Here is a 25,227-nt window from a genome sequence, read left to right on the forward strand (position 1 = left end):
AACCATAGAAATGTAAGCTTCTTAGTTTTCCATAGCTTGCCTAATTGTTAAATTGGAAAAATGAGTTGATGAATATAGAGCACAATCAAGGACAGATTTTCCGCATTTGATCTCTGCTCACTGCCAAATTAGCTGATCTCATCCAGTGCAGCTGTAGTTATGCTAAAGTTGGCTTTTATTACTCATTGGCAAGGAGAAAAGGAAAATTTATCTTCTTGTTTCCAATGTTGATCTCTACTCAGTGACTCTTCCTAAAATGCTTATACACAGGATTGAATTCACCATGATTCCCTCTCCTGTAATCAAACAATCTACTGAGTGAGATCACACAGAGCATGTGTAGCATCAGACCCTCTTGTGACAGTCATGTGTCAATAAGAAGAAATTTTTCTTTGTGCCAAATTCCAAGTAGAAAGCAAAATGAGGGAATGATTCAGAGTGATGTCATACCGGTTCAATGGTATAGTGACCTATATTGAAATCTATGTGAATAATACAACAAAAACAAAATTGCAATATTTGAGGCACTGTGACATTTTTGGTCTCTGTTAGAAACATGATTACAAGTTTGAAATTATGGTTTCTTGCAATATAACCTGAATCTCTTCTAAATTCCCTATAGTGACATATAAGTATAACAACCAATACATTTTCCAACTTATATTGCTAAAGAGAACTTTTTGTTTATTTTATTGGATTTTGGAGGGTCTCAAATCACTTCACTGTTAGCTACCTTTAAAGTAAAATCGCTAGTGTTATGTAGGTACTATGTATGTCATAGTCTAACCTATAACAAATAATATGAATGATTAGTTATTAATCTACTTAAGGACTTAAACAGCTAAAAACATTTTCAAATACCCAATTCAGTTTTATCACAATGTTCCCTTTTTTATTTATTTCATAGATCAGGATAGTAATTGGTGGATTCGTTATGGAGCAGCATACAGTTTGGCAAAATTCTGCCACATTCTTTATGGTGACAAGAACCAAAAGGGGTTGAGGAATGCTGCATGGGATGCTCTCCAAAAACACCAAAGCTTGGAGCAGGATACTCAAGTCTTGGGAGCTATTAAAGTAGCTGAGGTAATTTGAGTGTATGTGGGTATGGGAAATTGAAACACAGTTTCCATAGTTTCAGTTGGAACCAAACCTGCTTACTCTAATTTAACAATATATAAAAATAGCGCTGTCTAATAATCACTGAAATGCTAGAATACACCAAGCTTGTATTATCCTTACCACATTCCACAGGATAATGTAGCATCAAATATGGACACTGAGGGCTTGTGCAGAATTCAACTGGTGGGCTAACTGAGACCTTAACATTTTTTAAATAAAACCTAAAACTCACAATGTGGTTTCAGTGCTGAGCAATATGGCTGATCGTCCATTTAGAGAAATGAGTATCATATGTCAGCTCATTCAACTATGTTTGCCTTCAGAAGAATTGAAACCAGGCTATTCAAGTCTGTTAAGGTCAGTTAGGTCCTGGCCAATCTGTACCTCAACTACATTTCCTATAAGGCAGTGGCAGAGTGAGAATGTCATTCAAGCAGTGACATAATCCACTGCAGCAGCTAGTGGAGTTTAAATTTAATAAATGTGCAATTAAAATCTAGTCCCAGTATTGGTCACCATGAAACTATTGTAAATTATCATATAAACCTACCAGCTCAGCTTTACACAAACAGATCTGCCATCCTTTACTGTTCTGTTCTACATGTGACTCCAACCTTATGGCAGTACTTTTGACTTCTAAGTGCCCTCTGAAATGGCTTGGCAAACCATTCAGCTACAAAGTTTAAAAGAAATAACTCTTGATAGACCACCTGACATGCCAATAGAAATGGCAACATGCTACCCAGCCTTTTCAAACCTGCATTGTCCTCCCTATCATTTGGTAACTTGAAGTAAACTTGAAACAGCAACAATCTGATACACCCATGGTCACAGAATTGTCCTTTATAGACAATGTCCCAGACATCACCGATATCATCCCTGGGTTTATCCTATCCCACCAGTAGGACGTCAGAAACAGTGGCACAGAGTTCTCATTGAATCTGGACTCCATGAAACTTCATGGTATCAGGTCAGACATGGTAAAGACATCTGACAATTACCTCCCTCAATTAATGAATCAATTCTCTTCCATATTGAATGCCACAGAGGATATACTGAGGGTAGCTAGGCCACAGGATGAACTCTGGGTTAATGTCAATCTCTAAGAGTGGCTCAGTAGTGATAGCTTGCTAGAAGAGGTCTGCAGCATGTGATAAGGATACCAACTAGAGGGAAAAATCTTTTTGGTCTTGTCCTCAATGATCTACCAGTCACAGATTTTTTTTCCCCCAGGATAGTATTGGCAGAAGTGATCACCACAGTCCTTATTATTATTGAGGACTTGTGCTTCATAACTAGTCATGCCCCTAGCCAAGCTGTTCCAGTACAGCTACAACACTGACATCTACCTGACAATGTGGGAAATTGCTCAGGTATGTTCTCTCCACAAAAAAAAGGCCGGAGAATTCTAAGCCCCATTAATCTACTCTCAAGCATCAGTAAAGTGATGGAAGTTGTTGTTGACAGTCCCATCAAGCAGCAATCAAATATCAATAACCTGTTCATTGATGCACAGTTTGGGCTATGCCAGAGCCATTTGGCGCAAGAGCTCATTATAATGTTAATCTAAACATGGACAATAGAGCTGACCTAGAGTGGTGAGGTGAGAATATGGCATCAAGAAGCCTAGAAAAGCTGATGTCATTGGGATTCGACGCAAGTCTCCCCACTGATTGGAGTCATATCTGGCACAAAGGAAGATAGTTGTGGTCGTGAGAGATCAATCATTTCAGTCCTAGGACATTGCTGCAGGAATTCCTCAGGCTGGTGTCCTAGGCTTAATCATTCTCAGTTGCTTTATCAAAAACATGTGTTACATCATAAAGTCAAAAGCAGTTATTAACTAATGATTGTGTAGTATTAAGTACCATCATAAATCCTCAAATACTGAAGGAATTTGCAGCAACTCCTGGACAACATTCAGATTTGGACTGATAAGTGGCAAGTAACATTCGCACCACACAAGTGTCAGACAATGACCATCTCAAACAAGAGACAATCAAACCATTCCAATTTTTACTCATTCATGGAATATGTGCATTGTTGGCTAGACCAGCAGTTATTACCCAAATCTAATTGCTCAGAAGGCTGTTAGGAGTCATCCACACTGCTATGGATTTGGAGTTATATTAGACCAGATCAGGTAACTATGGTAGACTTCCTTCCCTAAAGGGCATTAGTGAAGCAGAGGGTTTTTACAACTTTCAACAGCTAGCATTTAATTCCACATTTTATTGAATTCAAAGTTCACCATCTGCCATCAGAACTATTTTTTAATCACCCGTATGTGAGTATTATATTTGTTGCCCGTCCTTAGTTGCCCTTAAGGCGGCAGTGGTGAGCTGCCTTCTTGAATTGCTGCAGTCCATGTTGTAAGTATATTACAATGCTCTTCGGCAGGGAATTCCAGGATTTTGACCCAGCAACACTGAAGAAACTGCAATATATTTCCAAGTCAGGATAGTGTGTGGCTTGGAGGGGGAATTGCAGGTGATAGTTCTACCATGTAACTGCTGCCTTTGTCCTTCTAGTTAGAAATGGCTGTGAGTTTAGAAAGTGCTGTCTAAGGAACTACTGCTTTTGATGGTCAGTGACAGAGAGAGTGGATGTTTGTGAAAATGATGCCAATCAAGTGGGTTGCTTTAACTTGGATGATGTCAAGACTTTTGAGTGTAGTTGGCACTGCATTCATCCAGGTAAGTGGGCAGTATTCCATCGCGGTCCTGACTTCTACCTTATGGACGGCAGACCACCTGCAACTTCCCTTCCAGATAACACACCATTCTGAGGCGGAACAATGTTGCCATTCTTTCACTGTTGGTGGTCTAAAACATACATTTATATCACACCTTTTACAACCTCAGATGTTACTAAGCATTTCACAGCCAATGAAGTCATATTCAAACATATTTATTGCTATGGTTTACACAGAAATCTTGCAAACAAATAACAAGGAGTTAAATTCCTAGATAATCTGTTTTGCTGAGGTTGATTGAAGGATAACTATCACTCAATGCAATGGGAAAATTGTTTTGCCTTTCACAGTTTGCCATGAGAACTTCATGGTTACCTGACAGGACAAGCACGTCTTCAATTTAACATCTGAATTGAAGCTATAACCTTCTTCCTCTGAGTGTTTCCATTGAGTTGTCCTCTAAAGGATGAGTAGAACAGGACTACAATAATAGACCACAAAACCTGCTCTGTTTTCTAGTCTCTGATTTGTGTTAGTACTGGATTTCCAAAGAGGTTCACCACATCTGCTATATTCTTAATGGCGAAGCTGTAAAAAACTGGGGAAGTAAATAATGATTGACAATATATCTTCATTTCAAACTTATTTCCCAGTGTTACTCACATTTAACTGATGAATGAATATAACTTATCCAGGCTAGGGAAGGTGATGGCCTAGTGGTATTATCACTGGAGTATTAATCCAGAGATCCAAGTAATGTTCTGGGTACCTGGGTTTGAATCCTGCCACGGCAGATGGGGAATTTGAATAAAAATCTGGAATTAAGAATCTAATGATGACCATGAATCCATTGCTGATTGTTGGAAAAGTTCGTCAAATTCACCAAAGTCATTTAGGGAAGGAAACTGCCATCCTTAAATGGTTTAGCTATATGTGACTCCAATGTGATCAACTCTTAACTGCCCTCTGGGCAATTAGGGATGGCAATGCTGGCCTAGCTAGTGGTGTCCTCATCCTGTGAATTAATTTTCTTTAAAAAGCTGCACTTGATTAGTATTGTTGATCTTTCTTTAAATTTCCTAGGCAGAGTTAAATGGCCCAATAAATCCTTTCATCAGTGGAAGCTCTAAAACATCACCATCTCTCAGGAACTCAGTAGCAGTTCATTTTCTGGGTTGGCGAATAGCTAGCGTTCTGTCTCAGCTTTGCCTGCCTCCTGTGGTTCCTTATACCGTTTTCCCTCGGATGTTGCCACAACGGCCAATTCGTTCAAGGTCTCCACTTCCGAAACAAGTGAACATAGAAAAGAAAGTGGCACGTCTTTCGCTCAGGTAAGAGTAAATTTAACATTGTATTCCATGGGCAGAATCTGATAGGGACGTGAATAATGTGGACTATGGTAAGAAATGCAGCAGAATCATGTGAAAAATCCAACAAGGCCAAATCGACATTGCCAGAGACTGAGGCAAGATTCACAATTGGCAGCAGTGAGTGACCTATTAAGAGGGATTATTACTTGCTCATAATCTCATTAAGTGCAGATTTCACTTTATTAAAATGCAGCTCCCTATCTTATCACCTGCTGTGAGTGAACCACACTCAGGATTCTTGACATGGAAGTCAAAAGAGGAATTGCTGACTTCAGCTCATTACTGACTCAGTTACCTCAGTTATTGGACACCAGGAACAAAAACCTCAGGGCATGGTCCATGGGCACTTGCTACATTCACTCCATATTCACAGGCAATGGCATCAGCCATGTCAGTCTCTTGAAACCCCTCATGCCACATCTCCAACCCACTGACAGTACACTTCTACACTTCAGTGCTGCGCTAATTGGTGCAATGTAATTCTCCAGCATGGACACTTTGTGCATGGGGACAACCAATCAACTCATAGTCTGGGGCTAGACTGCATTTCTATCTTGTTTTCTTGCTGTCATAGTGCTTGCTGATTTTGAGACTACCTGGATGCTCTCAGCATCCCTACTTTACCTGACCTTTTTTATGCCTTAGCCCTCAGGCAGAAACACCAGGACTACTGATGTATTTATTGTTTGTCCTTTATCGAAGACACAAAGCCAGGGAATTTGTCATATTTGTCAGCAGTCCTAGCTTGCTTGCCTTCATTGCTTAGATCATTAAGTGTAGGAGTCAGGACATCAAGCGGTTGTCCAGGACGTTGGTGAGGCCACTTTTGGAATATTGTGTACAGTTCTGATTGCCCTATTATAAGAAGGAAATTATTAAATTGGAGAGGGTTCAGAAAACAGTTTACAAAGATATTTCCAGGACTGAAGGGTTTGAATTATAAGGAGAGGCTGAAAGGGTTGGGACTTTTTTTTTCAGTGGAATGTAGGAGGATGAAGGATGACATTATAGATGTTTATAAACCAGTGAGAGGCATAGAAAAGGTGAATAGCAAAGATCTTTTCCCTGCCGTAGGGGAGTTCAAAGCTGGAGGGCATTTTTTAAGGTGAGAGGAGAAAGATTTAAAAGAATCTTGAGGGGCAACTTGTTTACACAGTGGGTGGTTTGGATGTGAAATGAACTGCCAAAGGAAGTGGTAGATACAGGTACAGTTACAACATTTAAAAGACATTTGGACAGGTACATAAATAAGAAAGGTTTAGAGGGATTTGGGCTGGAAATGTGTTGCTGGAAAAGCGCAGCAGGTCAGACAGCATCCAGGGAACAGGAGAATCGACGTTTCGGGCTTAAGCCCTTCTTTCTGAAGAAGGGTTTATGCCCGAAACGTCGATTCTCCTGTTCCCTGGATGCTGCCTGACCTGCTGCGCTTTTCCAGCAACACATTTCCAGCTCTGATCTCCAGCATCTGCAGACCTCACTTTCTCCTTAGAGGGATTTGGGCCAAATACAGGGAAATGGGAGTAGTTTAGTTTGGGAAAGTTGGGAAGCATTTGAGAGGTGGACCAAAGGATCTCTTTCCATACTGTGTGACTCCATCACTCGATAAGGCAGATAACCTTCAGTCAGGAGGTGCTGGCACAATACGTCACGGGTAGCCTCAGATACCAGTCCAGAGGATTAGACATGGTTAGTCAGGCAAAAACAATGACTGCAGATGCTGGAAACCAGATTCTGGATTAGAGGTGCTGGAAAAGCACAGCAGTTCAGGCAGCATCCGAGGAGCGATGTTTCGAGCAAAAGCCCTTCAGCAGTGGTCAAAGTCAAGATTATCTCTTCATAAGGGGTGAGGAGTCACATGTTAGGCAGTCCACCACCCATCTTGACACTTTCTGCTCCATATTGACTGGGACTCAAGTAGAGAGAATCCCTACAGTGTGGAAACAGGTCATTTGGCCCAACTAGTCCACACTGATCCTCTGATGAGACCCATTCCCTTACCTATTACTTATTCTACATTTACCCCTGATTTATGCGCCTAAATTACACATCCCTGAACACTATGGGAAATTTAGCATGGCCAAATCACCTAAACTAGGCAAAAGTGTGGACTGCTGATGCTGGAAATCAGAGTCTAGATTAGAGTGGTGAGAGTGGTGCTGGAAAAGCACAGCTGGTCAGGAAGCATCCGAGGAGCAGGAAAATCAACGTTTTGGGCAAAAGTCCTTCATCAGTCCTTTTGCCCGAAACGTCGATTTTCCTGCTCCTCAGATGCTGCCAGACCAGTTGTGCTTTTCCAGCACCACTTTAATTCAGAATTCACCTAAACTGCACATCTTTGGACTTCCTTAGTACCAGGGGCGGAGATGGTGCAGAATTTGTTAGGTACCTCCAGGAGGGCTTTTTGAAATAAAGTGTAGATAGTCCAATTAGGGAAGGGCCAATAGACCATACTAGATCTTGTATCAGGAAATGAACCTGACCAGGTGATTGAAGTTTCACTGGGGGATGGGAGACGGGGGTGCATTTTGGGAACAGTGATCATAATTCTGTAAGTTTAAAATAGTTAAGGATAAGGGTAAGACTAGTCCTCAGATGAAAATGCTAAATTGGAAGACAAATTACAAATGCATTAGGCAGGAGCTGGGAAAAATAGATTGGGGTGGCTGTCTTTGAGATAAATCCACATCTGATTTGGGAGTCTTTTAAAGCCCAGTTGATCAAAATTCAGGACCATCATGTTTCTGTGAGGATAAAGGATAAGGATGGCAACATTTGGGAATACTTGATAACAAGAGATATTGAAAGTTTAGTCAAAATGAGAAAGGTAGCATATGTAAAGTTTAGGAAACAGAAATAAGACAAGGCTGTATAAAACTTTTGTGTGCATTTCTGGTCGGCACACTATAGGAATGATGTGGAAGCTTTGGAGAGGGTGCAAAAAAGATTTACCAAGATGCTTCCTGGATTGCTGTGTGTTATCTGTAAGAAAAGGTTGAACAAACTTAGATTGTTTTTGCTAGAGCATTGGAGGCTGAAGGGTGACCTGATAGAAGTGTATAAAATTGTGAGAGGCATGGATAGGGTGATTAGTCTGAATCTTTTTGCCCAGGGTGGACGTGTCAAATACCAGGGGCATAGTTTTAGGGTTAAAAGAGGCAAGTTTAAAGGAGATGTGCAAGACAAGTTTTTTTACACAGAAGGAGGTAGGTGCCTAAAATGTGCTGCCGGGGAGGTGGTAGAAGCAGATACAATACCAATGTTTCAGAGACATTCAGACTGACACATGAACAGGCACAGGATATAAAGGATATGGACCATGTGCTGGTAGATAGGTTTACTTTAGAATGGCATTATGATGGATAAGGAACTGTTCCTGTGCTGTGCTGTTTTATGTTCTATGTTCTGTTATGGGATATTTTCCTCCTAGAGAATAGAGGATAAAATAGTGCAGAGGTGGGGCGTCCACTACCCGTGCAACCAGCAGTGGAGCTGAAATGTTGATTCTGCTTTGTCTCCACAGATGCTACCAGACCTGCTGAGTTTCTCCAGCAATTTCTGTTTTCATTTCACTCTTTGGCAAGTTGCTCTAGCTGAAAAGGGTGAATTGAATGTCAGTGAGCAATGATCTCTAAATGTACCTAATAGAGTTTCGTCAGTTTTGTTAGTTTTAGAGTTGGGGCTGTGAACAAATTAAAAAAGACTACACTTTTATTTTATTGATTTCCAACTCAAATAAATAGAAAGAAAGCATTAAAAAGACAACAATGAAAAAACGAAATGCTGTAAGTAGCAAAGTTATAAATATTTGGAAAGAAAAAAGTGAATTTAATGGCTAATTATTGGCACAAAGCTAAAGTCAAAGGGTCTATAGTTGAATCTAAACCCAACTTTTGACCTAACAGATGTCAATGTCTTTTGTTCTAATTATGGTATATATGTGAATAGTGTTTTGCTTAAATATGTCAAAAGAAGGTGAAGTGAGGGTTAGGGTCTGCCATCGATGGGATATACATTTCTCAATATGAGCAATGAGAGCTGAACAGGTTCGTGATCCCTTCATTAGGCATGGCCAAGCATGTATATGGCAGATTCTGGAGATTGGTTAATTTTGGTTTTGTGTTTTGTTACCTCCAAGAATTCTGTGCCGTATTCTCCTGAAATGCTTTCTACATTGACATGCCCATTGGCTACAAGTTTGCAGTACATTTTTGATAGAGTGATGTCCAGTAGCCATCTTATTGTAGGTGTACAATCAGGAGTCTGTTCTAGAACCTCAATGTTCATATTCCAGCTAATGGTCTCCGGATCTTTATAGGTGAAGTCTACGTTCTTGTGGCAGAGGAAATACCCTGGATAACCCAAAGGCAATCCATAAATATCCAGGCAATAAATTATCTGCCATTTACCTGTTCCCAGTTATAAATAACCCAGTCACATCTACCAATAGACCCACACTCACTTTAACTTCTCTCTCTCATTTTTTATACCTATACCAATTGCCTTCTCACATAGGCCTGCTCTCCAATATGCTTCACAGTGATGCTGACTTGGTTAACTCCTACCAGTGTTGTGTCATTCAGTTCTGTCTAGAATGTTTGTCCATAGTTATAATGATTTAAAATTGAGTAATGGATAGATACTGCTCCATTAGTTCTCATGTTTATTTTAAATACGTTATCATGAAGAAAATTTAACAGTTCTTTTGACAGATGTTTTGTTATTTCCAAATAAGCAAGAAATATGATTTTTATAAGTCCGGATACATAGCAACTGAAGTATTGCTCTTCTTCACCCCTTTTCTTATGATCAGCTTTCAAAATATACTAACATTATCAGTGAGTGAGTCACAATGATAATCTAAAGTAGCCCTTAACAAATTGTTCCACTGCAATATTTCATAGGACTAACTAAAATAGTTATGTGGATGAAATGAACAGAAGAATTAGTTATAATCTTCATACTTGCTACATTATGTGAAGAAGAAGTTGTTGAATAAATTGGATAAATATTTATCTGCTCAGGTGACTAGTTTAAGAAAGTTTATAATTTCCATTGTAGCATTTTAAATTTGTACTTGTCTCATATAACTGGGTTGAGTGCATTTAAATGTGTAAACTAGTATTAAGTGCAACTAAACCTTAATTATTTAAAGTTACGTAAAATGCAATGTATTTCCTGAATCACCATGCACAGTACTCATTTGTATATTTATGGGCTATTTTTATTTCAAATGAAGCTTTTTAATAGTGCAAAGAATGAATCAGAGTGAGCAGTTTAACTTGGTAGCAGCTACTTGCAGGGAATTCAATCCTAAACTGACACATAAAACACAGTAACATGTTGCAACATGATGGTGGAAATCAGATCAACCCTTCTCTGTTTTGTAAATGTTTGTAGATTTAATTAAAGACCATTTCCTTAGGCAATGCTCACAGTAAAAACAAGATTTCCCCCTCACCTTATAGTGCTGAATATAACACACTCTTTGATTCTTCTCGATTCCTTTTGAGATTAAATTGACCTAATTATGCATATCGTATTTTATTTCAGACAAGAAATAACATTAGCACAAGATCATGAATTATTGCCTGATTTTAACACTCGAACAAATTTCAATCTGCGGAGAATAGTGGAAGATCAGGTAATTTACTTTGCCAGTAAAACTCATTGAGAGTAATTACAAGTTACACTGGTATTCATTTTTGCTTCTAAGAAGCTGCATATTTTAATTGAATCTTATCAGTTCAGTTTAAAAAAATGTCGTTTGTTGAACCAACACAGTGCTGTGCTAATTGCTGCAATGTTATTCTTTGTAAGAAGACCAAAATGTTTGTACCTGAATGATTACAATATCAGCAAATGATTTACACAGATCTTGTAATGAAATGCTCCAAGGTTACTAAGGAAATATTGTACCATGCCATCAATCAACAATTGAGAACAATAAATTGATGAAAGTACATTTATATTGCAATATTTATACTCATGAAAAATTCATGATGCTTTCAATTATTTTCTTTGACATTCTTGACTAACAATAATCTTTCAACATTGAAACTTAAATTGACTCACAATCCGCAACTCTTTTGAGGAATGTGTTCCAGATTTCTCTCTTTCTATGTAATAAACAGCTATTTTGTCAAGTTTAACCTGTCTGCAGTGTGTGACTCAGTTGACTTCACTGCCCTCCTCAGATGTCTTTCCTCCATTGTCCATTTTGGTGGGACTGTATGTGCCTGTCCCAATATAATTTAATAAAAACAAGGGAATTACCTGCTGTACAATAGTTTGCTGATGGCACTGACAACATGGGGTCCATTTCTGCACCATAACCTCTTGGATTCCCCAAAGATCTTAGTCTCCTCCTATTTCTCAGCTAACCTTGGCAACGTAATCCAAAAATACTTCAGGTTTCATATGGCAACATCCACTTCTGTCTCAGTACCAGTTCTCTCAACCTCATTTAAATCATTTCACTCTAAATTGCCAGGATGCTCGTCTGACATCCTGCACAAAAGCAAAACACTTGGATGATGGAAATCTGAAATAGAATAAGAAAATGCTGGAAATACTTGGTAGGTCTGACAGTATCTGTGTCTAGATTAGAGTGGTGCTGGAAAAGCACAGCAGGTCAGGCAGCATCCGAGGAACAAGAAAATCGATGTTTCGGGCAAAAGCCCTTCATCAGGAATATCTGTGGAGAGAGGAGCAAAATTAATATTACAGGTTGATGATCTATTGACATGATCCACAAGATCTGACAAATGGTCATTGACCTAAAACATTATCTCTTTTTCTCTCTGCATCGACGCTGCCAGATCTGTTGAGCATTTCCAGCATTTTCTGATCTTATATCCAAGAGCCAGTACTAGATAAGCAGAAAATTCCTCCTAGTGAAATTTGGAAAGTCGTCAGTCATTTGGAAAGTCGTCAGTCAGTCTGTGTTCCCTAGTCATTGACTCCATCCTTCTCTGTAAAAACTATCTGGTTCAACCAAACAATTGTCAACCTTGGTCCTGTATTTGATCCCTTCAAAGCACATACCTACACTGTCATGAATGCTACTGATTTCAACTTCCCTAACAGTACCAACACTGCCCTTGGCATAACTGTATGCTGCTGACACCTTCATTCATTCATTACAATAATGAATTTTGTAAGATGGTTATATTTTGGGACTTTACCTATTGTTTAGGGTAAAATTAAGGAATTAAGAATGTAAGTAATAGGAGGAGGAATAGATATTCAGCATATATTTCCATCACCTGAGTGAAAGATAGGGACAGTTAGACCTGCGACTTAAGCAAAAAGGTATTGGTCTCATAGATGTCCACGCAATACACAAGTGACAATTTACATTTAGGTTGAAGAGACTGAGTTTGTGAGGATTTAAACAAAATTGGAAGATTTGAATGGTTTAATTACAGGGGAGAATCCCCAATTTATCCTTGCTGTGAAATAGTTGTCTCTTGCAGTATCACCTAGAAAGATCTGGTGGTCTTTCTGACTGGTGGGGGAAGAGAGTTAATCATCCCTGAAGGCACCTGTACCAACACACAATACACAGACAACCAAGTCCCTGACCTGCCCCCTAACCAAACATAAATCCATATCATTTTCTCCAAGTTTCCAATTCCAGACTCTCATTTATTCTTCTTGTGACGTAGCTTTTGGAAGTCCATTTAGACAGCAACTAATTTCTTACTCGTGCTTATAATAATTTCCTTATAAAATTGAATGAGATTAATAAGAAATGACTTGCCCACATAAATCCATACTGATGCTCTTTGATAAGTTAATTCTTGTCCCAATGTTCGATCATTTTGTCGAAGAAAGCTGGAGTTCTATTATTCATAATTTCAAAAGGACATGTAACCTCTCAGTAAAATAAATATTTAATATTGCATTTGATGTTATTTTAAAAAAGGTATCTTCCAAATATCACAAGTGAACTATGATATATAGCCATTCTTCTGAAGTATTTGCAAGAGTCATTTTAAAAAAACTTTTTTCTGATCAACTTATTCAGAGATGTTAGTACATTTCTCTGTAATGTGTGGGATTTTAGTAATGTACATTTTTAATAATATATATTTTACTTACAGCTAACCAACTACTTACTTTTCTCTCAACACGTACATGTTCTAAAAGTTGCAGATGTGAACCAGCAAAGCTAAATAGATAAGTTATAGAATCATAGAGTCATAGACATGCACAGCATAGAAGCAGACCCTGTGGTCCAACCCATCCATGCCGACCAGATATCCTAACCTCATCCAGTCCCATTTGCCAACACTTGGTCCATATCCCTCTAAGCCCTTCCTTTTCATATACCCATCCAGATGCCTTTTAAATGCTGTAATTGTACTAGCCTCTACCACATCCTCTGGCAGCTCATTCCATGTACGCACCACCCTCTGTGTGAAAACATTGCCCTTTAGGTATCTTTTATATCTTTCCCCGCTCACCCTAAACCTTTGTCCTCTTGTGATGGACTCCCCCACCCCACAGAAAGGACTTTGTCTATTTATCCTATCCATGCCCCTCATGATTTTATAAACCTTTATAAGTTCACCCCTCAGTCTCTGACACTCCAAGGAAAACAGCCCCAGCCTATTCAGCCTCTCCCTGTAGCTCAAATCCTCCAACCCGGCAACATCCTTGTAAATCTTTTCTGAACCCTTTCAAGTTTCACAGCATCCTTCTGATAGGAAGAAGACTAGAATTGCATGCAATATTCCAAAAGCGGCCTAACTAATGTCCTGTACAGCTGCAACATGACCTCCCAACTCCTGTACTCAATACTCTGACCAATAAAGGAAAGCATACCAAATGCCTTCATCACTATCCTATCTACCTGCAACTCTATTTTCAAGGAACTATGAACCTGCACTCCAAAGTCTCTTTGTTCAGCAACACTCCCTAGGACCATTAAGCGTATAAGTCCTGCTAAGATTTGCTTTTCCAAAATGCAGTACCTCACATTTATCTAAGTTAAACTCCATCTGCCAATCCTCGGCCCGTTGGCCCATCTGATTAAGATCTATTGTACACTGAGGTATCCTTCTTCGCTGTCCACTACACTCCAATTTTGGTGTCATCTGCAAACTTACTGACTATATCTCCTATGTTCACATCCAAATCATTTATATAAATGACAAAAAGCAGTGGACCCAGCTTGTGGCACTCCACTGGTCACAGGCCTCCAGTCTGAAAAGCAACCCTCCACCACCATCCTCTGTCGTCTACTTTGAGCCAGTTCTGTATCCAAATGGCTGTTCTTCCTGTATTCCATGAGATCTAACCTTGCTAACCACTCTTCCATGAGGAACTTTGTTGAACGCCTTACTGAAGTCCATATAGATCACGTCTACCACTCTGCCTTCATCAATCCTCTTTGATACTTGTTCAAAAAACTCAATCAAGTTCATGAGAAATGATTTCCCACACACAAAGCCCAATAATATTCCTTTAACATGTTTTATAATCCTTAACTTTGGATTATAACTCATGTTTAGAGTTAGCACTGCTACCTCACAGTGCCAGGGACCCAGGTTTGAATCCACCCTTGGACAACTGTCTGTATCGAGTTTGCAAGTTCTCCCGTGTCTATGTGGGTTTCCTCCAGAGACACGGTTACAGGATGGTCTCAACTGTGAGTTAAATATGCATGGATATCAGACTATTTGAAAGAACAGACAGGAAGGTAACGGGGTGGTGATTAGATTAGATTAGATTAGATTAGATTAGATTAGATTAGATTAGATTACTTACAATGTGGAAACAGGCCCTTTGGCCCAACAAGTCCACACCGACCCTCCGAAGAGCAACCCACTCAGACCATTTACCCCTTCACCTAACACAATGGGCAATTTAGCATGGCCAATTCACCTAACCTGCACATTTTTGGACTATGGGTGGAAACCAGAGCACCTGTAGGAAACCCACGCAGACACGGGGAGAATGTGCAAACTCCACACAGATGGTTGCCTGAGGCGGGAATTGAACCGGTCTCTTGCACTGTGAGGCAGTAGTGCTAACCACTGTGCCACCCACTACTCAAAGACGACATCAGGGAGGTACTGAGAGTTGATATAGGTTCTAAGGACAATAAGGTTGAATCCATTTGGGTGAAAATTAGAAATTCTAAGAAAAAAAGTCAGATAGGTGTAGTCTACAGGACAGCAAATAATAACATCACATATGGGCGGGCAAGAAACAAAGAAATAACTAATGCCTGTAAAAATGGTATGGCAATTATCATGGGGGATTTTAATCTACATGTCAATCGGTGGGACCAGTTTGGTCAGGGTAGCGTTGGGGAGGAGTTTGTTGGGTGTATCCATGCTAGTTTTCTTGAAGATTATGTAATGGAACTGATGAGGGAGCAAGCTATCCTAGATCTTGTCCTGTGTAATGAGACAGGAATACTTAATGACCTCATAGTTAGGAATCCTCTTGGAAGGAGCGATCACAGTATGGTTGAATTTAGAATACAGATGGAGAGTGTGAAGGTACTGTGCTTAAACAAGGGAGACTACAATAGCTTGAGGAAGGAGTTGGCTAACTGGAAACAAATACTTCATGATGGGACAGTTGACAGGCAGTGGAGGACTTTCAAAGCAATTTTTCAAATTGCTCAGCATAAATATATTCCAGTGAAAAGGAAGGACTGTAAGAAAAGAGGTAATCTGCCATGGGTCTCTAAGGAAATAAGGGAGGCTATCAAATTGAAAGAGAAGGCATACAAAGTGGCCAAACTGAGCAGAAAACTAGAAGATTGGGAAAGCTTTAAAGGTGAACAGAGAGCCACAAAAAAGGCTATAAGAAAAGTAAGATAGAACATGAGAAAAAACTAGCTCAGAATATAAAGACAAATAGCAAAAGTTTCTATAAATATATAAAACGAAAAAGAATGGCTAAAGTAAACATTGGTTCTTCAGAGGATGAGAAGGGGCATTTAGTCATGGGATATAATGAAATGACCAAGGCATTGAATTGGTTTTTTGTGACATATCTTCACAGTGGAGGACTTGAATAACATGCCAGTAATTGACAAGGAGACGATGGTAGGTGAGAACCTGAAAACAATCATTATCATGGAAGAGGTAATGTTGGACAAGCTAATGGAGCTAAAGATAGACAAGTCTCCTGGCCCTGATGCAATGCATCCCATGGTACTAAAAGAGATGGAGAGAGAAATAGCAAGTGCACTTGTTGTAATTTTCCAAAACTCGCTGGACTCTGGGGCAGTTCCAGCAGATTGGAAAACAGCAAATGTGACGCCATTGTTTAGAATTAGAAATAGAATCTCTACAGTGTGGAATCAGGCGATTTGGCCCAACAAATCCATACCAACCCTCCGAAGAGAATCCCACCCAGACCCATTACCCTACCCTATTACTTTACATTTCCATGAATAATGCATCTAACCTACATATCCCTGAAAACTATGAACAATTTTGATTGGCCAGTTCACCTAACCTGCACACCTTTGGACTGTGGGAGGAAACCGGAACACTGGGAGGAAACCCACACAGATACTGGGAGAATATGCAAACTCCACACAGCCAGTCGCCTGAGGCTGGAATCAAACCTGGGGTCCCTAGTGCTGTGAGGCAGCAGTGCTAACCCTGAGCCACCATGCTACTCAGTAAAAGGGCAGTAGACAAAAGATTGGGAATTTTCCGGTTAGCTTAACTTCTGTAGTGGGGAAGATGTTTGAGTCTATTATCAAGGAAGAAATTGCAAGGCATCTAGATAGAAATTGTCCCATTGCGCAGATGCAGCATGGGTTCATGAAGGGCAGGTCATGCTTAACTAATCTTTTGCAATTTTGTGAAGACATTATGAGCACAGTGGACAATGGGGACCCAGTAGATGTAGTGTGCTTACATTTCCAAAAGGCCTTCATCAAGGTGCCACATAAGAGGCTTAATATAAAGATGCATGGTGTTAGGGGGAAAGTATTAGCATGGATAGAGGATTTGTTGACTAACAGTAAGCAGAGGGAGGAAATAAATGAGCGCTATTTTGGTTGGCAATCAATGACTAGTGGTGTGCCTCAGGGATCAGTGTTGAGACCACAATTATTCACAGTTTACACAAATGATAGGGACCCCCATGTGTAGTGTGTCAAAGGTTGCAGATGACACTAAGATGAGTGGAAGAGCAAAGTGTGCAGAGGACTGTGAAATCTTGCGCAGGAAGATAGATACTTTAAGTGAGTAGGCAGATGGAATACAATGTTAATAAATGTGAAGTCATCCGTTAAAAGTTGCAGCATGCTACTATGCAATGGGGCCTGGGTGTCCTTGTGCATGAATCACAGAAGGTTGGTCTGCAGGTACAACAGGTAATTAGGAAGTCAAATGGAATTTTGTCCTTCATTGCTAAAGGGATTGAGGTTAAAAGCAGGGAGGTTATGTTGCAGCTGTACAGGGTGCTGGTGAGGCTACACCCAGAGTACTGCGTGCAGTTTTGGTCTCCATACTTGAGAAAAGGTGGAGAAGGGGGTGCAGAGGAGGTTCACTGGGTTGATTCCAGAGTTGAGGGGGTGGCTTCTGTGGGAGACTGAGTAGACTGGGGTTATATTCATTGGAATTTAGAAGAATGAGGGGGAATCTTATAGAAACATATAAAATTATGAAGTGCACAGATAAGATAGAAGTAGAGAGGGTGTTTCAACTAGGACAACAGGGCATAGCGTCAAAATTAGGGGAAGCAGATTTAGGACTGTTTTGAAAAGGAACTTCTTCACTTAGAGGGTTGTAAATCGATGGGATTCCCTGCTCAGTGAAGTAATATGCTACTTCAGTAAATGTTTTTAAAGCTAAGACAGATTTTCTTTGAACAATAAAGGAATTAAGGGTTACGGTTAGAGGGCAGATAAGTGGAGCTCAGGCCATGATAAGATCAGCCATGATCTTATTGAATGGCAGAGCAGGCTCGAAGGACCAGATGGCCTACTCCTGCTCCTGCTCCTAGTTCCTATGTTTGTTTGTACTCTGGTTTCCTGCCACAATCCAAAGATTGTGTTCGATGTTAGGTGGATTGGCAATGCTAAATTACCCTACAGTTTCCAAGGATGTGTCGGTTAGCTGCCTTCGCCATGGGAAATGCAGGATTACAGGGATAGGGTAGGGGGATGGGTCTGGGTGGGATGCTCTTCAAAGGGTCAGTGTGGGCTTGTTGGATTGAATGACCTGTTTCCACACTGTAGGGATTGTATGATTCTATACTTTTCCTTTCATATGATTACTTCAGAGGTTTCAATTAATTTTAACTTTGATGATAGTGAACTGACCTTTTTTTGCCATGCTCATAGTTACTTTCTGTTTTATTTTATTATGCTGTTGACATTCTGAGACTGTCTTTTCTGGGGGGGAAACAAAAGATTTGGAAGTCTCCTGGCATCGCTGACTTCAAATATTGTTCCAAATTCAGTTAAATTTTCATTAAAAGATAGACTCCAACAGCGCTTGAAATGCCTTCATTGAACATGACATGCTGTTCTTTGGCATTTGTCTTGTGTTTTCAGCCAGAACCCATTGAACATTTTTGACTCTACAGGAATGTCTTTGCCAAAGGGATAGCGCCAGGATTCAAGTGAGTCAGTAAGGCTACTATCAAAATCTTTTTGATATTATCCAAAGTAGGATGGACTGGGTATTTTGCAAGCCCTGCACAAGTGTAGCTATTAGTCAGTACTACCTTTAGTCTAAACTCAACACTGGCTGGTATGTTGTTCAGCTTGAGAGATCTTCTGTTACTAAAATTTCTTTAAAAACACTTTGCATATTTTGGAAATAAAACATAGTAGCTTAGTTTTCCGCTTTGTCCCCAAGCTCTCTTGAGTTTCATCCTGAGATACCTTATGAGGAAAGGTTGAAAAGACTGAACCTGTATTCATTGGGGTAGAAGAATGAAAGGTGACCTTTGTTGGATGAGGATATAAGGGTCTGAAAAAGTTATTGCTGAGGAATACTTTAAATATCACACACAATGATATCGTATGGTGGGAGAACAGCTCAGGTTTTAAGGGAGTAAGATCTACCATCTAGGTCTTCCTCATAATCTTTGTAATAATATCCATGTAACATGTACTTAGTTGCTACCATGCAACAGACTACATCTTGTTTAAGACTGGAGCCTCTTCTCACCAGTTCAGGCAGCATCCAAGGAGCTTCGAAATCGACGTTTCGGGCAAAAGCCCTTCATCAGGAATAAAGGCAGTGAGCCTGGAGCGTGGAGAGATAAGCTAGAGGAGGGTGGGGGTGGGGAGAAAGTAGCATAGAGTACAATCGGTGAGTGGGGGAGGGGATGAAGGTGATAGGTCAGGAGGAGAGGGTGGAGTGGATAGGTGGAAAAAGAGATAGGCAGGTAGGACAAGTCTGAACAAGTCATGGGGACAGTGCTGAGCTGGAAGTTTAGAACTAGGGTGAGGTGGGGGAAGGGGAAATGAGGAAACTGTAGAAGTCCACATTGATGTCCTGGGGTTGAAGTGTTCTGAGGCGGAAGATGAGGCGTTCTTCCTCTAGGCGTCTGGTGGTGAGGGAGCGGCAGTGAAGGAGGCCCAGGACTCCATGTCCTCGGCAGAGTGGGAGGGGGAGTTGAAATGTTGGGCCACAGGGCGGTGTGGTTGATTGGTGCGGGTGTCCCGGAGATGTTCCCTAAAGCACTGTGCTAAGAGGCACCCAGTCTCCCCAATGTAGAGGAGACCGCATCGGGAGCAACGGATACAATAAATGATATTAGTGGATGTGCAAGTAAAACTTTGATGGATGTGGAAGGCTCCTTTAGGGCCTTGGATAGAGGTGAGGGAGGAGGTGTGGGTGCAGGTTTTACAGTTCCTGTGGTGGCAGAGGAAAGTGCCAGGATGGGAGGGTGGGTTGAAGGGGGGCGTGGACCTGACCAGGTAGTCACGGAGGGAACGGTCTTTGCGGAAGGTGGAAAGGGGTGGGGAGGGAAATATATCCCTGGTGGTGGGGTCTGTTTGGAGGTGGTGGAAATGTCGGCGGATGATTTAGTTTATGCGAAGGTTGGTAGGATGGAAGGTGAGCACCAGGGGCGTTCTGTCCTTGTTAAGGTTGAAGGGTGGGGTCTGAGGGCGGAGGTGCGGGATGTAGACGAGATGTGTTGGAGAGCATCTTTAACCACGTGGGAAGAGAAATTGCGGTCTCTAAAGGAGGAGGCCATCTGGTGTGTTCTGTGGTGGAACTGGTCCTCCTGGGAGCAGATCCAGCGGAGGCGGAGGAATTGGGAATACGGGATGGCATTTTTGCAAGAGGTAGCATGGGAAGAGGTGTAATCCAGGTAGCTGGGGGAGTCGGTGGGTTTGTAAAAAATGTCAGTGTCAAGTCGGTAATGGAGATGAAAAGGTCCAGGAAGGGGACGGAGGTGTCAGAGATGGTCCAGATTAATTTAAGGTCAGGGTGGAATGTGATGGTGAAGTTTATGAATTGCACAACCTCCTGTCGGGAGCACGAGGTGGCGCCAATGCAGTCATCAATGTAGTGGAGGAAGAGGTGGGGAGTGGTGCCGATGTAATTACGGAAGATCAACTGCTCTACATAGCCAACAAAGAGACAGGCATAGCTGGGGCCCATTCGTGTGCCCATGGCTACCCTTTTGGTCTGGAGGAAGTGGGATTCAAAGTAGAAATTGTTAAGCGTGAGGACCAGTTCGGCCAAACGAATGAGAGTGTCGGTGGAAGGGTACTGTTGGGGACGTCTGGAGAGGAAAAAACGGAGGGCTTGGAGGCCCTGGTCATGGCGGATGGAGGTGTAGAGGGATTGGATATCCATGGTGAAGATGACGCGTTGGGGGCCGGGGAAACGGAAGTCTTGGAGGAGGTGGAGGGCTTGGGTGGTGTCTCGAACGTATGTGGGGTTCCTGGACTAGGGGGGAATAGGCCAGTGTCGAGGTAGGTAGAGATGAGTTCAGTGGGGCAGGAGCATGCTGAGACAATGGGTCGGCCAGGGTGGTCAGGCTTGTGGATCTTGGGAAGGAGGTAGAACCGGGCAGTGCGGGGTTCCCGGACTATGAGGTTGGAAGCTGTGGGTGGGAGATCTCCTGAGGTGATGAGGTTCTGTATGGTCTGGGAGATGAAGGTTTGGTGATGGGGGGTGGGGTCATGGTCGAGGGAGCAGTAGGAAGAGGTGTCCTCAAGTTGACGTTTGGCTTCAGCGGTGTAGAGGTCAGTGCGCCAGACTACCACTGCACCCCCTTTATCCGCTGGCTTGATGGTGAGGTTGGGATTGGAGCAGAGGGATTGGAGGGCTGCGCATTGTGAGGGTAAGAGGTTGATGTGGGGAAGGGAGGTAGACAGGTTGAGGCGGTTAATGTCCCGGCGGCAGTTGGAAATGAAGAGGTCGAGGGCAGGTAATAGGCCAGCGCGGGGTGTCCAGGTGGATGCAGTGTGTTGGAGGTGGGCGAAGGGGTCCTCGGAAGGTGGGCGGGAGTCCTGATTGTGAAAGTAAGCTCGGAGGCGGAGGCGACGGAAGAATTGTTTGATGTCACGGCGTGTATTAAATTCATTGATGCGTGGACGGAGGAGGTTGAAGGTGAGTCCTTTGCTGTGGACTGATCGTTCGTCCTCAGTGAGGGAGAGGTCTAGGGGGAATGGTGAAACCTCGGCAGGGCTGGGAGCTGGGATCTGATGTGGGTGTAGAGCTGGGAGTGGGGGCGGAACCTGTAACTGCATTGGGTGTGATGGTGGGGGGAATGGGGGTGGAGTCATGAGCAGGGGTAGTGTTCCCCTCGGGGTTCTGGGGGGTGGGGATTGTGACAGTGGGGTCTGTGGGGGGCATGTCAGCAGAATGCAGGTGAGTGGCGCTGATGGGGGCAGAAGTGGTGGTGACACCGGCAGTAGGGGTGGCGGCAGTCACTGAGCATGTGGCATCAGTGATGATGTGAGGGGCAGAAGTGATGTCACATGTGATGCATGAGGAATTGTGAGGGGTGAAAGTGGTTGTGGGAGTGGCCATGATGGGGGCGGAAGTGACATCATCAATCAGCGTGGGGGTGGCAGCTGCATCAGCCGCATGGCTAATGGCGGAATAGGTTCCGAGGCCAGGGGAATCTTCTGGAATGTTTGAGGAGCGCTGGTTATGGAGGTGGGTGGATAAAAGTTTGTTGTACATACAGTTTTTGATGTCTGAGATGGAATTGAAATACTGTTTGCTGAAAGTATGAATTCTCCTGAGGATGTAGTACAGAGTGTGTCCTTTGCAATTCTGAGACAGTGTGGCCCTCAGCTGAGGCAGGGCTGACTGTAGAGAGGTTAGGTGCCGGTGCATTGCTGCAAGCGTGGAGTGGAGGATCTTGAAGAAGAACTGTTGCTGGTGTTTTTGAATCTGTAGTCTGTACTGTTTGTCCTATTCGGGTTCGAACTCTGCTGGTTTAAAGATGGTACGGAGTCCGTGTGGGATGAGTTGGTTACGGAGGCAGGCACTGAGGAAGCAAATGTGGCTGTGGTAGCGTTTTTGTTTCATGAGATGGTTGAAGAGCTTCAGGGCAGAGGAAATGACCTGGGAGTTGCAGTGGGAGAGGGACTCCCTGAGATTCTTGTAGAGAGAGGAGGAAAACTTCTTCAAGGCAGGCATCCTTGCAAGAGGATTCGCAGTAGGGTTAAAATCAACGAGGTAAAAACAATGACTGCAGATGCTGGAAACCTGATTCTGGATTAGTGGTGCTGGAAGAGCACAGCAGTTCAGGCAGCATCCAAGAAGCTTCGAAATCGACGTTTCGGGCAAAAGCCCTTCATCAGGAATAAAGGCAGTGAGGCTGGAGCATGGAGAGATAAGCTAGAGGAGGGTGGGGGTGGGGAGAAAGTAGCATAGAGTACAATCGGTGAGTGGGGGAGGGGATGAAGGTTTAGATTAGATTAGATTACTTACAGTGTGGAAACAGGCCCTTCGGCCCAACAAGTCCACACCGACCCGCCGAAGCGCAACCCACCCATATCCCTACATTTACCCCCTTTAACCTAACACTATGGGCAATTTAGCATGGCCAATTCACCTAACCCGCACATCTTTGTGACTGTGGGAGGAAACCGGAGCACCCGGAGGAAACCCACGCAGACACGGGGAGAATGTGCAAACTCCACACAGTCAGTCGCCTGAGTCAGGAATTGAACCCGGGTCTCTGGCGCTGTGAGGCAGCAGTGCTAACCACTGTGCCACCGTGCCGCCCACAAAGGTGATAGGTCAGGGAGGAGAGGGTGGAGTGGATAGGTGGAAAAGGAGGTAGGCAGGTAGGACAAGTCCAGACAAGTCATGGGGACAGTGCTGAGCTGGAAGTTTAGAACTAGGGTGAGGTGGGGGAAGGGGAAATGAGGAAACTGTTGAAGTCCACATTGATGCCCTGGGGTTGAAGTGTTCCGAGGCGGAAGATGAGGCGTTCTCCCTCCAGGCGTCTGGTGGTGAGGGAGCAGCGGTGAAGGCAGCCCTGAAGGCAGCCCAGGGATATAGTTCCCTCCCCACCCCTTTCCGCCTTCCGCAAAGACCGTTCCCTCCGTGACTCCCTGGTCAGGTCCACGCCCCCCTACAACCCACCCTCCCATCCTGGCACTTTCCCCTGCCACCGCAGGAACTGTAAAACCTGCACCCACACCTCCTCCCTCACCTCTATCCAAGGCCCTAAAGGAGCCTTCCACATCCATCAAAGTTTCACTTGCACATCCATTAATATCATTTATTGTATCCGTTGCTCCCGATACGGTCTCCCCTACATTAGGGAGACTGGGCGCCTCCTAGAAGAGCACTTTAGGGAACATCTCCAGGACACCCGCACCAATCAACCACACCGCCGCGTGGCCCAACATTTCAACTCCCCCTCCCACTCTGCCGAGGACATGGAGGTCCTGGGCCTCCTTCACCGCCGCTCCCTCACCACCAGACGCCTGGAGGAAGAACGCCTTATCTTCCGCCTCGGAACACTTCAACCCCAGGGCATCAATGTGGACTTCAACAGTTTCCTCATTTTCCCTTCCCCCACCTCACCCTAGATCCCCATCAGGAAAGTGGATGATGGTAGTGAATCTACCTCATAGCTCCCACAATGTGATGAGCAGTGGAGAGGTTTCATCTTACAACATGATAACAAGTGGTACAGACTCCATTTAACTGCCTCCTACAATGCTGATAGCATTGGAGATCTGAAGATCTCTTCAGACACAGTTTTAAGAAATCTTCCCATGCAGTCAGCAGCTGTAAGATCAGAACATTCACAGCCCGTAACAAGATTCAACAGGACAGAATGCACAGTCAGTGCCCAAAAAGAATTTCAGATATAAGAGGGCCACAACAGCCAGACTGAACGAGGAATTCAATGACACTGGAGCTCTCGTCACACCAAGGCAGTTACGTCAAGTGCCAGTGACTATAGGAATGATACCACATCAAGGTTCACATGGAGAGCAAACATCAGTGGCTCTGTGAGTAAAGTTAAAATCCCTGGTGGATAAGGGTAAAACTTTAAGAAAATGACACAGTTTACTGGCTAGAAAACAAGAAATAAGCAGGGTACACATGTAGATCAGATAGAGCATGACCATCGTAGTGAATGTTCACCATGAAGCACAATTGCATTAAAAAAAATCGGAAGCTATAGAAGCACTTTAAAACAAGGTTACAAACACAGACATGTTGCAAAGCTCCGATTAAAGTGATAAAGTTGAAATCTGTAAAGCTAAGCAGAGGACATCTGATGGAAGAAGAAAATTAAGAGACTATTAAGGCCACAAAAAGACAGGAGGTCTGTTACTTAAACCAAGTGGAACTCAACAGGAAAGATCCATGAAAGCAACAGGCATTATTGTTTAGAGCTGCAGACAGCAGAAATCATATAGAAAAAGCTATTAAAGGACAGGAATTCATCTTATAGAGCTGCAGAGAGTGATATTCATTAGATAAAGCCCTTAAGAGAATGAGTATTGTTATTAAACCCACAGGCAGTGGGATTCATTCAGTAAAACTGCCAAGGAAACTGAGGAATTAATCTAAAGAAACTGTGAAAAAAGTGGGCATAACCCAT

At 42.7% G+C, this 25,227-nt stretch overlaps 1 protein-coding gene across 3 annotated transcripts in view; it reads left to right on the forward strand.

The window, feature by feature from the left end:
• Positions 1-25,227, forward strand: part of tmem232 (transmembrane protein 232) — a 137,400-nt gene that overhangs the window by 104,730 nt on the left and 7,443 nt on the right. For all 3 annotated transcript variants that reach the window (XM_087998699.1, XM_043710462.2, XM_087998700.1), the window contains 3 exons: positions 908-1,086; positions 4,901-5,148; positions 10,738-10,828. In XM_087998699.1, the coding sequence (XP_087854825.1) occupies positions 908-1,086; positions 4,901-5,148; positions 10,738-10,828 (518 nt within the window). The remainder of the gene's footprint in view (positions 1-907; positions 1,087-4,900; positions 5,149-10,737; positions 10,829-25,227) is intronic.

The sequence above is a fragment of the Chiloscyllium plagiosum genome, unplaced genomic scaffold (genome assembly GCF_037043375.1).
Source record: "Chiloscyllium plagiosum isolate Xiang-an unplaced genomic scaffold, Cpla_swu_hap1 HiC_scaffold_2, whole genome shotgun sequence".
In the NCBI taxonomy this organism is placed as follows: Eukaryota; Metazoa; Chordata; class Chondrichthyes; order Orectolobiformes; family Hemiscylliidae; genus Chiloscyllium; species Chiloscyllium plagiosum.